At 29.0% G+C, this 16174-nt stretch overlaps 1 protein-coding gene across 1 annotated transcript; it reads left to right on the forward strand.

Moving 5' to 3' along the window:
- Window positions 1-11147: 11147 nt before the first annotated feature.
- Window positions 11148-12483, forward strand: K444DRAFT_619800 (uncharacterized protein). The gene is made up of 4 exons (XM_024881578.1): window positions 11148-11483; window positions 11530-11756; window positions 11802-12108; window positions 12152-12483. Exons 1-4 carry the CDS (start codon window positions 11373-11375, stop codon window positions 12248-12250), a joined length of 744 nt encoding a protein of 247 aa, XP_024730036.1. The 5' UTR covers window positions 11148-11372; the 3' UTR covers window positions 12251-12483.
- Window positions 12484-16174: the final 3691 nt, after the last annotated feature.

Below are 16174 nucleotides of genomic sequence, written 5' to 3' on the forward strand. Positions count from 1 at the left end.
TACTAATAGGTCTATAATTAGCTATTAGTAAAGGCTAGTTAAGAATAATATTTGTAAATTACTTATAGATATAAATAAAATAGCCTTATTAAAATATTAATACTATTTCTGGTTATTTTCTACTAAGCTATAAATAATATAGGTAGCCTAGTATATTAGATAATAAATACTCTTAACTAAATATAGATTTATAAAGAACTATAAATAAGAGCTATAAATAATACTATTTGCCTAAAATAGGGCTATAGTAATATATATAACTAATTTGGTTATTATTATTTTACTAGTAATATTTTTATATATAAGTTTTTAGAACCTATATAAAATAAGTCAGAAACTTTAAATATAAGTATTACTAGTTATTCTTATATATAGTATTATATTTAAAGAAAGCTATTAAGATTAAATAAGTATTCATAATTTTTATAGCTAGGGTTATAAAAGAGATATTATTCGGAAAATAGACTATTTACTTTCTTTTAAAATAGACTATAAAATACTAAATAGGAAAGAATTCCTAATATATAAAGAATTTAAATAGCTACTAAATAGCCTTATATAGACTTATATAATAGATATATATATATTAGGTAATTTTATTATTTATAGCTATAACTATAATTATTATATAGTTTATTTCTTTATATATATACTTATAAATATATTTAATTACTTATACTAAAATATAAATCTTAATATTAATATATAAGTAAAATTTCCGGAAAAAATATAAATTATATAAAATAATCTAGTAATTATTATAAATAATTTCCTAGCCTAAAAAGCCTAGTTTATAAATTATAAATATTTGTCTATTATTCCGGTAATAGTATTTAGGATAGCTATTCTTATAAATTATAGTATAGTTTATAAAAGCCTTTGGGAATTTCTTAAAATATACTAATAGGCTATAAGCTTTTTTATAAATTATATACGGAATTTATATATAGTTTTCCCTATATAGACTATAAGTTATATTACCTGTAATTAAGGCCAGGAACTTACCTATAAAATTCTATAATAGATCTAGTAGCTTAGTATATATAATCTTATTTATATATTTAGATATATTAAACTTTTTAGATATTTATAGAAATAAGAATAAATATAAATATAAGAGCTCTTATTTCTAGTATTTAATTATATAAATATAGCCTATATATTATCCGAAAATATAGTTTTTTAAGTCTATAAAAAGCTTTTAGATCTTAAATTGAAATATATAAGTAATTAGATTTAGCTAGTATATAGGTTATAAGCTATATAGCTTCTGAATAATCTCTAGCTATTACGGGTTTATTATAAAAGTAATAAAGAAAATAGGCTTTCTAAAATAATAAATAATAGTTATTAAATCCTGGAAAAGCTATTATATAAACTAATTTCTATTTATAAAAAAGAATAAAAGAATAAATTACTAACCTAGATTAGCTACTAAAATATTCTTATAAATAAAAGTATTTATTAAACTATTATATATATTTATACGGATTTTATCTTAGTATAAATAAAGCTAATTAAGAAATATAGTCTTATAAGTAATAAAAGCATTTATAATATATTACTAAAAGAGCTAGTAAATATAAAAGAAAGAAAATATCTTATAATTACAGATATATAAATGAAACTAGTAAAAGAACTACTATTCTAAATAGGTCTATTAATAAATATAACAAGTATTCTATAGAATTATCTTATAATACTACTCGTATTTATTATATAAAAAGAGAAATATATAATAAAGTAATATATATATTATATAAATAATAGTTATCTAATAAAATTATAGACCTTAATAACTAGGCTTATAAACTATAAGAAAAATATTATATTAATTCTTATTTATAAACTTATCCGGGAGAATTCCTACTAGTTCTATAGTTATAGGAAGGTTCTTATAATAATAATCTGCCCTAGACTAAAGAATTAGATATATTTATAAACTAAGGAAAATTCGGAAATAACTCATTTAGCTAGCTAATTACTTCCGGACTATTTTATAGATTCGTATAAAGAAATTATTATAGTTTATAAGTATCTTATAAAGGCTATAAAGAATTATATAATCGAGTTACGAGTAGTACTATACCCGGAGATTAGTTATATAGTCTAGATTATAAAAAAATAACTAGATAAAGGCCAGAACTTATTATAAGCCTGGCTTTAAAAGTCTTTAGTAATAAAAGAGCTTTTTATAGATCTAAAAGTAGTAAAGACTATAAAAGAAATTAGTATATATGTTTTTAGTATAGCTTATAAATATAAAAGCAAGTATAAAGTTATATACCCTTATATTTTAATAAAAGCTATAGGCTTATAAATTAATTTTTTTTAAAAAGCACTTATAAAAAAAACAAAAATACTTGTAACTTTATTTATTACTATATTTCTTTTCTTATAATAGAACTCAAATTACTAATTTATACCTATAATTACCTCTAATATCTAATATCTTATTATATAATTCTTATACTTAATATTTATTAGGCCAAGATTATAAGCGGGCTAGTCCTAAAACTATAAATAAAAGCTAATAGATAAGATAAGAGAAAGAGGAAAAGAAATAGCCTTTATAGGCTAGCTATAAGCCATATCTAGCTTATTATAGGTTTAATAGATCTACTTTCGAGATCGAGAGTTATTATTACCTATAAGAGGCTATATAGGTCTAATACGGGTCTATTAAGGAGCATTCGGATTAATATCTATAAGAGGAAAGCGCCTTATAGCCCGTTTGGCCTAAAAAAGATTAGTAATCAAGTATATAAATCCGGATATTCGAGAGAAAAGAAACCTTATATTATAAATATATCCTATACGAGTTTTTATTAAGATTTAGGAGAAATCCGTTATATTAAAAGTATTATTTATAACTATAATAATAGTATAATAGGGAAGAATTCATATATATATAATTATAGGCTAAATAAAAGGCCAAGAGATATATAAGAAGTAATAAAGAACTTTAGTATTTCCGGAATAAGTAATATATAAGAACTTAGGCTCAAGTTTTAGTATTTCTTATATAACCCGTTTTTTAACTAGATAGTTCAATTATATAATAGTATTATATAAATAAGTTTAGGGCTACTTTACTAAAATTATTAATTAGCGGCCCTATATAAGCTTCGAGGCTAATTAATAATTTTATTCTAAACTTATTTCAAGTAAGTTTAAAATATAATAAAGGCTTTTAGCTAAGTATATAAATTAGATACGGATTTTTTATAGACTCTTTATAAATAGTATAAAAAGAAAAATAGCCTATAAATATATAAAGTTAGTTATAAGTAAATTAAAAGCTAAATAAGACCTTATAATATTTCTAGATATACTATATTACTTATATAATTTATATTAGGGAATAAAAGAATATAAAGCCCTGTCTATAAGATTACCTATAAGGCCGCTATATAGAACTAGCTATAAGAAAAGACTAGTAATTATAAATTTACTTCTATTATTTCAAATAACTAGCCTTATAACTTATTAATAATTATTATAAAGAATAAAGCAAGTAAAAACTATTTATAAGAAAGTATAAAAGATAATTACTAATCTATAAACTAGAGCTTAATTCATAGAATTATTTATAACTAGCTATTAAAATTACTATTTAGTAGCTATACCTGAATTAAAAAATTTCTAAAGTTATATATTAATATTTATAACCCGTTATAAAGCCTTTCTTATAAATAGAGATTTTATAAAAGTATTATAGGTATACTAATTTTAAGTTATAGCTTAGAGAGAAGTAGATCTAATAAATAGATATTTTATAAAACCTCTAGAAATAATTCTATAATCTTAGGATTTGCCTTAATTATATTAGCTAAATCTATTATAAAATATATTTATTTCTAGCTAGAAAATATATTCAGAATTATTTAGTTAAGCTTATAAACTATATTATTTAAGGTTAATAGAATTACTTATTTACTAAAGGCCTAGTGATTATATAGGGCCTATAAGAGTTACTTTTATAAATAGATATAATTAATTAGGTCTATAACTAACTAGATATATGAAATAAAAAACAGAAGTATAATTCGCCTATTTAAGAACGGGTTATATAATAAATTACTAATCTAGTCTATAAAATCTTACTCGAATAAATTATTACGAATCCGTATATTAATCCGTAATAATAACTAATAGAGCTATAGCTAGATCTATATCTGCTATAAGTAGGCCCGTATTATATTAGTCTATAAATTATATAAGACTACTAATAAGATCTAAATAAAGTTTTTCTTAAAAATTACAGGTATTTCTTTAAAGAAAATATTATCTATAACTAACTATAAATTAATTATTAGTTAGTATATTACCTTAAAGTAATATTTATATTATATAAATACCTTATTCTAGATAATTAGGTCTATAGAATATAAGAGAGCCCCGAGCTAGCTAGTTTTAGTAATTATACTTATAAATAACTTATTAAGCTTAAATAGAATCCGGAACTAGAAATAAGATATATATCTATTTAGGAAAAGAAAAACTATAATACTTATTAATACTATATATAAGACTATTTTATCTTAGCTATAATAATAGTAATAAAAAGTCTTATAAAAAAACGTCTTACTAGTTCTACTAAGGCCTTATAAGTAAAAGCAGGCTTAGTAATAATTAGTATTTTATATTATTAATAATAATTAATACTATAATTATAAGATATTAATTATATTAATAGTATAATTAATTATTTAGTAAGCTAATTCCTATATATATATAATTTTATTTCTTTTCTAATTCCAGAAGATTTAGAAGTTTAGTAAAGTACTATACTATATATAATAAAGAAAAGGCTTTCTATTATTTACCTATTTAAAAAAAGTATCTAGAATTCTAGTTCTTTTCTAGTACTTAAGGTACTTTTATATCTTAATTATCTTGGCTTCTAGCTATCTTCTATTTTAGCTTATTATATAACGAGTCCCTAAAAAGACTCTTTCTAGTTTATTACTTATTAGTACTATTAAGAGAATATTAATAGCTATATAAGAGAACTTAGGCTAATATTACCTTTATATATCTTAGTACTATTATATAAGGGCCTTCTTTTTACTAGAATTATATAATTCCTCTATATTAAAATCTATATACTCGTCTCTACTTACTAGCCTAATAGCTAATTAAAGGGCTAAAGCAAGCTAATTATAAGTATCGAGTACTTCTGGCTCCTAAAAAAAGCTAGTAATTAAAATAATTAGAGCTTATAGCTCTTTATTCTAATATCTTTCCTAGAGCTTTTTTATTTTTAGTAGAACTAGCTTTATCTACTTCTTTAGCTAGTACATTTTAATATATTTCATATAATATATAGGATTTAGAATTAAAGTAGTAATATAAATAAGAGATATATTTGTTTTTATATAATACTTATTAAATACTATATATATAATATTTAGGTATTAAAGGAAATCTTGGTTTTTTTTATTCTTTTTCTTTTTATATTTAGCCTATAAAAGTTAATTAAGTAAAGATAAAAAAGAAAGAAAAAAGAAAGAAAAAAAGAAATAAGCTTATAGTTATTTCTTGCAAGTATTTAATTAAAATATCTATTATAAAAAATATAGTATTAATAGATATAGAATCTCTCTTTATAATAAAAGTAGCTTATAAGAAGGAACTAAGGAATTCCTTAATTATATAAAGCTTTTTCTAGTTTAAGTAGCTTAAAAAATCTAGTTCTAGCTCTTTCTTATAGTCCTAGTAATACTTTTCTATTATAGGCCTCAAATTAAGAAATATAAAAAGTATATTATACTAGCTATTTTATCTCATTTAATTATTTATTAGAATTAGCCTTTTTATAAGAGCTTTAAAAGCTATTATATAGCCTAGTAATTTATAAATATAAATAATAATATTATATACTTGGCTAAATAATCCCAAGAGCCTAAACTTGGCCCTAATTACTTCTTTATCTATAAGCTCTCTAGTCTCTTTCTGGCTATTATATAATTCAAGCTTTTCTATTCTAATTATATTTATAAATAGAAAGGCTTAAATAATAAGATTAATAATATAGCTAATATAGTAAACTTGCTATTTCTTTATATTTTACTTTCTATTATATAACTCTATTAAGAAGGCTTAAATATATTAATAAAGAATATTATTTAAGAAAGTATTATTAATAATAATAGCCCTAAGCTTTTATATAATACTATAATTCTTAAAAATAGAATAAAGAATAGAGAACTAATTCTCTTTATTATAGCCAGGTATTCTTTAGAGAATAAGAAAAGCTTTTTGTCTCTTATAATTATATATAGTAAAGTATATATAAATTACTAGAAGAAGTAATTAATTTAGGAAAATCCAAATATTAAGTAAAATATAGATAAGTAAGACTACTAATTAAAGAGTCTTTTATATAATAATCTTATACTTTCCCTAAGCTTCTTTAACTTTATTATAAACTCTAGAATAAGAGGTTATAATCTTGCCCTTATAAGCTCGATTTAGGACTTAGTAAAAGGTATAAAATTCCGGCTATTTAATAAGAATAAAAGACAGATTTCATATAATAATTAGAGAGATTAAAGTTTTAGTAATAACTACTATATTAAGGCAAGTTCTAAGAATCTTATTATTAAATTCCTTAATTCCATTTCCCTTTTTAGTTTAAGCTTTATACTAAAGTTATTTAAGTTACTAGTTTATAGTAATTTGGCTTTTACTTTTAGCCTTTAATATTATAATTTAGTAATAGTAGCTCAAATAATTCCTTATATTTATTAATATTTATATATTATATAGTTTAGTTTTATAAAAAATATAATAAAGAATATCTTACTTAAGATTATCTAAAATAGAAATATAATAAAATTCCTAATAAAATACTCTTAACTTTAATATATCTAGAGTACTTAAAGTAAAATCTACTAAAACTAATTATATAAATAATGAATCTGGTTTAAATAAAAAAGATATTTTAATAATATTTTTAGAAAAAATCAATATATAAGGCAAAGAAAATAAAAAGAAGAAAAGAAAAAAAAGAAAAAAAAATAGAGAAATACGAAATAAAAGTAATAAAATAATTATTTAGTAATTAATTACTAATTAATTATAATTAATAGCTAATTAATTATAATTAATAGCTAATTAATTATAATTAATAGCTAATTAATTATAATTAATAGCTAATTAATAGTATATATAATTAATTACTAATTAATTATTTAGTAATTATTACCGAGTCTAAATAAAAGTAAATAGTCTATAAATTATTTATAATTACTATTATAATTATCTAAAAGTAAGAATACTAGTTTATATTTAGCTAGATTTATATTATAGTTACTAGTAATATCTTATAAGTATAATTAACTTATAAATTAGCTATATAATAGCTTATAGTCTAGTTAAAGGTATTCTCAGGTAAGGTAATATCTATAAATATTTACTAGAGATTTATAAGACTAAAACCAAATAAAAAAAGGCTATAATTATAATAAGAATTAACTAAGAATAATAGGAAGTTAATTAACGGGTTATAGGCTAGCTTATAGGCCAAGTTATTATAGAAATACTTCTTATACTAGTTCCAGATTATTTATATATTTATAATTAGCTACTAGTAAATATTTATAAGAAAGAATATTTATAAACTATAGCTAGTTATTAATAAAATAGCTTTATTAAAATACTAGAATTATTTCTAATTATTCTTTACTAAGCTATAGGTAATATAAGTAATATAATATATAGAATAATAAATGCCCTTAATTAAATAGAGCTTATTAAAGAATTACGGACTATATATAACTATTAATAAGAGCTATAAATAGAACTACTTATCCGAAACCAAGCTATAGTAATAAATATAGCTAATATTATATCCTTACTTATAGGGCTTCTATATCCGGGTTTTAGTAACCTATATAAAGTATTATAGAAACTTATAATAAAAATACTAGTAGCTATTTTTATATAATATATTATACTTAAAAAAAGCTATTAAAATTAAACGAGTATTTATAGCCTAGTCTATAATTTACTTAGGTAAGAGGTTATTTATAAAATAGACTATATATTATCTAAGAAAATAGATTACTAAATACTAAATTAGGAAAAACTTCTAGTATATTAGATATTTAAATAGGTACTAGAAAGCCTCTATAGGGCCTATATATCGGGTTTAAAAATATTAGATAATCTTATTATTTATTTCTGAGACTATAATAGTTATATAGTTCATTTCTTTATAGATATATTTATAAATATACTTAATTACTTATATAGAAATATAAATCTTAATATTAATATAAAAATAAAACTTCTAGAAAAGATATAAGTTATATAGAATAATCTAGTAATTATTATAGATAATTTCCTGGCCTAGAAAGCCTGGTTTATAGACTATAAATATATAGCTATTATTCTAGTATTAGTACTCGGAATACTTATTCTTATAAATAATTATTATAGCTATAAATACTTTAGAGAACCTTTTCTAGTATATAAGCGGAACTATAAATATCTTATAAACTATATATAGGGCTTTTGAATTATTTTTAAAGCTATATAGTCTATAAGATATCTAACTAGTTATTATAATTATAAGTTTACTTATAGGATCCTATAATAAGCCTAGAAGCTTGGTATAAATAACTTTATTAACTAAATTAAGAATTAAGAAAATAGCTTCTTTCCTAAGAAATAAAAGTAAATATATATATAAGAGGCTATATTTCTAGTATTTAATTATATATATATAGTTTATATATAGTTTAAAAAGGTAATTCTTTAGATTTATAAATAGCTTTCTTATTTTTAATATAAAGACCTAGTAAAAGAAATCCGGATAATTAATAGCTTATTACTTATTTAAAAGATAATCTATAATTTCAGGCTAATATAAGTTAATTATAAAAGTAATAAAGAAGCTTAGCTTACTAAAATATTATATAATAGCTATTAAGTCTTAAAAGAGCTATTATATAAAATAATTACTATTTATAAAGCTTAATAAGAGAATAAAATAATAGCTAATATTACTTATATAAATATTCTTATAAATTAGAGTATTTATAAGTCCTATATATATATTTGTATAGATATTTTACTAATATAAGCAGAACTAGTTAAATAAAGTAATTTTATAGATAATATATATATTAATAATATATTATTAAAAGAAGTAACTAGTATAAAAAAGCAGAGAAAAGACCAAATAAATATAGAAATAATATTAGTAAAAAACTCGCTACTTTAGTTATATTTACTAATAGGTCTTATTATAGTCCTATAACTATAAACTATAATACTAGCCCGGGTTATTATATAAAAAAATAAGATATAATATTAATTATATATACTATATATATAATATTAATTATATATATTTATAGATACTTATAGCCTATTTTATAAATTATAAATACTAGATTATAGCGGCTTATATTTATATACTTATTTGGAATAAGAACTATAATTTTATTATTTATTAGAAGGTTCTTATAATAATAATTAATATCTAATTTAAGAATTAAATATATTTATAAGTTAAGTAAGATCCGGAAATCGGTTTACTAGCTTATAAGATACTTATAGGCTATTTTATAGACTATAATAAACAGATTATAATTCGTAAATATATTTATAAACTATAAAAGAACTATATAATCTAAATAAGAGAAGTTAGTAGCCTATATATTAGTTATAAAAAGCGGATTATAAAAGAAGAGCTATATAAAAAAAAGTTTAGTATATAAAGCAGGCTATAGTAAGTCTTAGAAATAAAAGAGCTTACTATAAATCTGAAAGTACTAGATCCTATAAGAGAAGTTAATCCGGGTATTCTTCTTATAGCTAATTAATATAAAGGCAAAAGTATAATTATATATCCGGATATTTATCTAGAAGGCCCGGTAAAGCGGGTTATTACTTATAAAAAGGTAAGAGAGATATAGAGAAGGCTTATAAATTAGAGGAAGTATTATATTATCTTTCTTATAATAGGCCTTAAAGTAATTATCTATATAGCCAAAATAGAGGGCTCTGCAAGCTATATAGTAACCCGTAAGCAGACCGGTTATATATACGGGAGCTGGCCGGAAGCGGGAGAGAAAGGCAGGAGGCCGTATAGTAAGTAGGTCGGCAGGAGGGTCCTCTATAATATAAACTGGGGCCATAACGGACGGTTAACGGATCCGTCGCTAGCGCCATAGGGCTGGCTCGTCCGCAGAGACGTCTGTAATTAACCGTTATTATCGCCGGGAGGGAGGAAGGGCATTTGGATTAAGTTCTTGCAAGGCAGGGCGCCACTGGGTATAATTAGTAGCTGACCGGGCCTATTAACTGGTTAGTTAAGCCAGAAAAAGGAGGAAATACAGACTTGATAGTAATTATAGCTCTTATATATCTTAGCCCGTTCCGTAATAAAGTCAGAAGCAGGCCGATTTTGCTTATAGGTAGTACAAAAGCGGGAAGGGTCCATAATATAAGTAAAAGGGAGAGTAATAAAGGTAAGAGTAATAAAGAGAAGAAGAAGAGAAAAGTAAAGTAAGGCCAGGGTTTTTTTTAGTATTCCTTACGTGACCTGTATTTTTAGGGAGCCCCGAGAGCTAGCTAAAGCCTTAAGAATTCCCTTTCCCTTTTCCCGAGTATTAAAAAATCGTAATAAAAGCCCCTTGTATTTTAGAACTACTAAAATTACTTGAAAGATACTTGAGCTTCTTCTCTATAATCCTAAGCTAAGCCCTAAGAATTTGGACGTAATCGCATTCCGATGCGCGATTCCCTAGAAAGAGAAGATTCTGGTGTTCCTCACGTGACCCGTATTTTTCAGGAAGCCCCGGGAGCCAACCGCTTAAGGGTGGTCCAAACGTACGATAATATAAAGAAGTGAAAATATAAAGAAGTGAAATATAAAGAAGTGAAATATAAAGAAGTGAAATATAAAGAAGTGAAATATAAAGAAGTGAAATATAAAGAAGTGATGACTGGTGGCTATCCCCCAGTGAGCGTGCTAAGCGAGAAACTAGGTGGGAAGCGCCGAATGATTGCCCGAATCATGGGTCAAGAACCCCCCTCATTGGCAACTATCCTGCGCTAAAGCCTCGACGACAAAACCATGCTCTAGAAAAGACTCAATACACGAGCATCCCGGAAAATAGAGGGTCGAACTCGTGTTATAGATGAAGAGATCCGCGCGCATACGATTGATATGTTTGAATGGCGGCCGCTGTAGATGGACAAGGGGCGGGTAAGAATATAGCGTGAACCATCCAGGGAAACAGACTGCCTCCTCGCAGCATATACCCCCGCCACGCATCCATCACCTTTCCACCTTCCTTCGCACATCGAATAGCTTCTCTAGTACCTCCACACGGCAATCGCATATCTCCAAGATGGCAGAAATCCAGGAGCCCACCAAAAAAGACGCTTTCACTCTTTTCGAGGAGATCCAGCGCAAGTTCCCCGGCGGGACTCTCGGAGATGATAAATGGTACTTGGTTACAGTGGGTTGGCAGACCTCAATAGACAAACCTTATTGACATCTACCAGCTCTCTGCCCTCGTGGGAGTCGAACCCGAACATGCCGCCCACCTTTACACCTATCTGATCGACAAGCCCGAATTCTCCAGCTCTGAATCCCGACAGGCTCTCATACGACGTCTGCGCGAAGTGTTGGTGAAGAATATATCAGTACAAGGCGTCTGCAAGCCTCTCGAATCATTGTTCTCGATTGCAAAGATTGAGCGGCCGGAGGATAAAGACTATTCGTTTTCTCGGTAGGCGGGATGATCCAGGGTACGGACGAGGCTGATATGTTACAGGGAGGAATGGCAAGCGGGGCCAGAGAACCTCGAAAGGGGGGAAAAGTGGTTGAAAACAATTTATGCCGGGAATTTATCGACAACTACAGGGCCTTTCAAAGCTCACAAGGACTTCGATTTCATATCGAGGCAGATCACATACGGATTCTATCTTTCGGATCATAGTATTCTTGGGCCTTTGGATACGGAGTTGGTTACATTGGCTGGGATTATGATACAGAATCTGCCATTGGAGACGGCTTGGCATCTTAGAGGGACGAGGAGAGTTGGAGTGAGCGTGGAGGATGTAGAATTGGTCCAACAATGCGTAAGTAAGCTGCAGATTAATCAAACTTTTCTAATGACTGCAGGTCGAGATGGTCGCGAAGTACGGAGGTGCTCGATTACACAAGATCCCCCGAGTTGTAGATATCGAGCATGAAGTTACAGGATCCGACGAGGCTGAATAGCTTTAGACAGGCTCGGCAACGATTGCTGAGCAATCGATTAGTAATCGATTGTGTGCACTATTGATTAGCTATCGATTGTAATCGATTGGTAATCGATTACTAAACGATTATTACCCCGCACCCCACGAAAGCTAAGCACTAAATTTTTAGTACCTATAGCCTATAATTTAGCGATCGTAGCCCTAAAATTTAGCGATAAGCAGCCTATAATTATAGGGCTCCCTTTTCCTCGCAACCCACAAGCCTCGAAGCTCACTTCTCACTTTCTCTCTCCACTTATTGCTTTTTACTTTTATATACTCGCCCTCTTAACCCCTCCCCCATTAAAAGTTGCCAAGCTTATGGGCCCAAGGCAGCCAGTGTATGGGAGGGCTAGTAGGAGACTAGTGGATTTGTACTATATTAAGGGGCCTTTCCCCGCCTTTAATAATGAGAACCAAGGCTTTTAACTACTTGAATTTAATATCCCCTAATCCCCCCTTCTACTTTTATACTTTTATCCGATCGGCTGCCGCCAGCTTTACACTTTACGACCAATTATATGCGCAAAATCGCAGCAAATCAAAACGCTCAAACCCAAATTTCGGCCTTCTGATTTGCTCGATTTGCTCGCCTTAAAGTGCACGGTCCAGTGTAAAGCTGGCGGCAGCCGATCGGATATATATAGAGAGAGAGAAGAATTAAAGAGAGAGTAAATATTTTAAGTAATAGTAAATGCTGAGAGAAAAGGAAGGAGGGGCAGTAATATGTGAGTGCGGCCGATTTTTGGTAGGGTAAATCGTGACAGACCCCCTTACTAGTATGGACTATGTCTTACCGGATGCAGGAATAGCTATTAATATCATCTCAATAGTACTAACGAGCGATAAGCCAGAGGGAGTCTTTTCAGGGGCTTGTCGTACGGTAAGCTACCTAGAATAGGGGGCAGCTTGAAGCCGAGACAAGATGCAGGAGTACCTTAAGTACTAGAAAAGGAGCAGAGTTCTAGATACTTTCTTTAAATAAGTAAATAAGAGAGAGCCTTACCTTTATTATATATAGTATAGTACTCTACTAAACTCCTGGATCTTCTGGCATTAGAAAAGGGGTAAAATCATACGTATGTAGGGATTAGCTCGCTAAACAATCGATTGCACTATCGATACAATCGATACCTTACGATTGTGGCATCGATTGTTATCGATAGTGCAAAACGCCAATCGTTGCCGAGCCTGGCTTTAGACTTAGATTACAGATCTGTTAAATAGACAAATAGATAGCTGGGCTTCAAAACACCCCATTCCCTGGTTTGTTTCATTCTGGGGGCAGAAATTACCGAGGCCGATAGCGATCCTCTTGCCAAAATCCCGAAAAAATATCGCATACGGAAGGCTTAGTTAGGGGAAGTCAAGTCCATTGTCAATTGTACAGAATCAACTACGAAAGCGTGAGGCCAGATATAAGGTCCACGAGTGCGACGTGCTTGAAAAACGCCAGCCGGCAGCCTTAAGCTGTCACTGTCAGGCAGGTACTACCGAGGCCCTTAACCCCTGTACTGCCAAACCCCGATTTTTCATGACATTGCGCATTCGCACGTTGCACTTGGATTTTGAGATTTTTAAAATAAAGCAATTTTTTAAATTCCTATTAATTCATTAAATTCTCTATTAAATTCTCTATAGATTTATAAAGGTTATTTTTAAAATTCTTATATAGGTAATTAAATTTATTAAATAAAGGCAAAGAAAAGTCGAGGCCGTACGAGCCTTTGGTATACGAGCCTTTGGAGTATACAAGCCATTGCGGCCGTTTTGCGGCCGCTTTACGGCCGCTTCGCTTAAATCTTACTAGGATTTTCCCAAAATCTTTCTCTTATATATTAAGCTTATTAAAACTCTTATTACTCTTATAATTATATAAATTATAATTAATATATATATAAGAATTTAAATGGCTTTAAAAGGTTAAGAACTATAAAAGTTATACTTAAATATCTCAAGAACTTAGAAAATAGCCTCAAATTTCTAAGCGAGAAAATAATATTAAGAACTTCAAAATTTTACAAATAAAAAAATTCTGATTAATCTAAATCAAAGAAAATACTTAGAAAAGTATATAAGCTATTTGCAAGCTTATAAATATCTTATACTATGAGTAATTTATTATATAAGAAGTAAAAAGTGAGGAAAAAGTCAAGTGCAATGTACGCAATGTCGTTTGCAATGTTTTTTTCGGGAGTTTTGGCAGGAGCATTGCTATCGACCTCGGTACTATCAATGAAGAATCGATTGGCTTAGAATCGTTGCCAAGCCTGGTCTCACCCAACATTTCTCTATTATCCACAACAAGGCTTCGATATAACCACGCCGTCTACTTAAAAAAATCGAAACTGAAACGAAAACATCACTTTCCGTCATGGCCCAAAAAACGTTCCGAGCCGGTTTGGAGTTTATTGTCGCAACTCCAAGCAGCATTGGAGACTTTCGAGCTCTCCCTTTAACGCGAGACCAAACGGTTGAGATCGTGTAGCTCATAGGATCTGCAGGCTTCGCCCTCCAGAGATCAAGAAATTATTCTACTCATGAGGTCTCCTATAATAGATTGGGCGTGAGTTGGGGCGAACTCGTATTTGTCGACAATGACCTCGCAACTACGGGATGGCCAGATGAACACATAAGGGTAGCATTGACAACTGCCGTCTTACCTAGCAACAACCACTCTGCATACGTGAACCGAGAGGTCAGTGACTTGACTAAAAGCAATTACAAAACTTCCTTCGACGATCTATGCTTGTTCAAAGTCGGGATTGCTACAGATGGTTACTAAATAGCTGACGAAAGACTTAAACAGTTATTTGACTTTCCTTTGGAAATTTTAATCTATACTAGATAAGCCCCATCTGCACTACGTCTGCGGCAGCAACGGTGGAAGACTAAGACGGAGCCTGGGTGATTTATGCCTATGCCCAAATCGCTCATGCCCACTGTCACGCAGGATTTAGAAAGCTAAGAATGCAAGCAATCAACTGCCCGCTGGATGTGAACTGGAGGAGATCCCGGAGACCCGAAGTGGAAGCAAGGCCGTCGGTTTAGTAACTCACGATCATATAAGAACTTCGGCTATTTCAACCTTGAACCGACATATCTCTTACAACAATCAGGCTCAGTCTGGAGAAGATCAAATGCCATCCGGAAGGATGCTTGGCTCGAGGTCTGCTATGCGATCGTGTTGAAATTGGTACGCTACCATAGCTAGCTTACCAGTCCTTCTAGTACCAGGTTCAACCACTAATTTAGGGTTCTCCACCCTCATTTGTCATGCGTCACTCGCCGAGCTTACCAAGCTTACTAGTATATCGTCATTTTGATTACCTTTGATTTATTAGCTGATTAATAATATATCGGAGAAAGCGGGCTCGGTATTACCAGTATCGCCGAAGGGTAATGGGAATAAATCCCTTACTTTGGACACTTTTCCTCTGTTTCTAGAACTCACTCTCTTGTATCTAGTCATTCTGCAGACTGTTAACCTCCAATATATCGATCATTTTCCAATAGATCGTCCGCTTTATTTTATACAGTAATCCATTGGCTATCGAGGAAGTCCTTTCCCGCAATATGGAAGAAGCATCCCACTCACCAGAGCAACTTCTTGGCTGCCACACTTGGTTGATTTCTTTGTAACTCGATTCAAAGACAGCGCTGTCTACAAAGTGCTTCATGCACCTGACGAGCTTCTGCAAGAGATGAGTCCCCTGGCTCTGTTGGCTTACCGTTCACACCACGAAGCCCTTCACGCACCGGACGAGGTTCTGCGAGAAACGGATCCAATGGGTCTCGTTGAGTTACCGTGCTGAAAGGCTTCCGCCTCTGGCCAAGCTTGATAACGGCTGGGTTTCGGTGGTTTACAGACGCCGTCGTTGAACACCGAGGAACATTCCCGAAC

This window comes from Hyaloscypha bicolor (genome assembly GCF_002865645.1).
Source record: "Hyaloscypha bicolor E unplaced genomic scaffold K444scaffold_165, whole genome shotgun sequence".
NCBI lineage: Eukaryota > Fungi > Ascomycota > Leotiomycetes > Helotiales > Hyaloscyphaceae > Hyaloscypha > Hyaloscypha bicolor.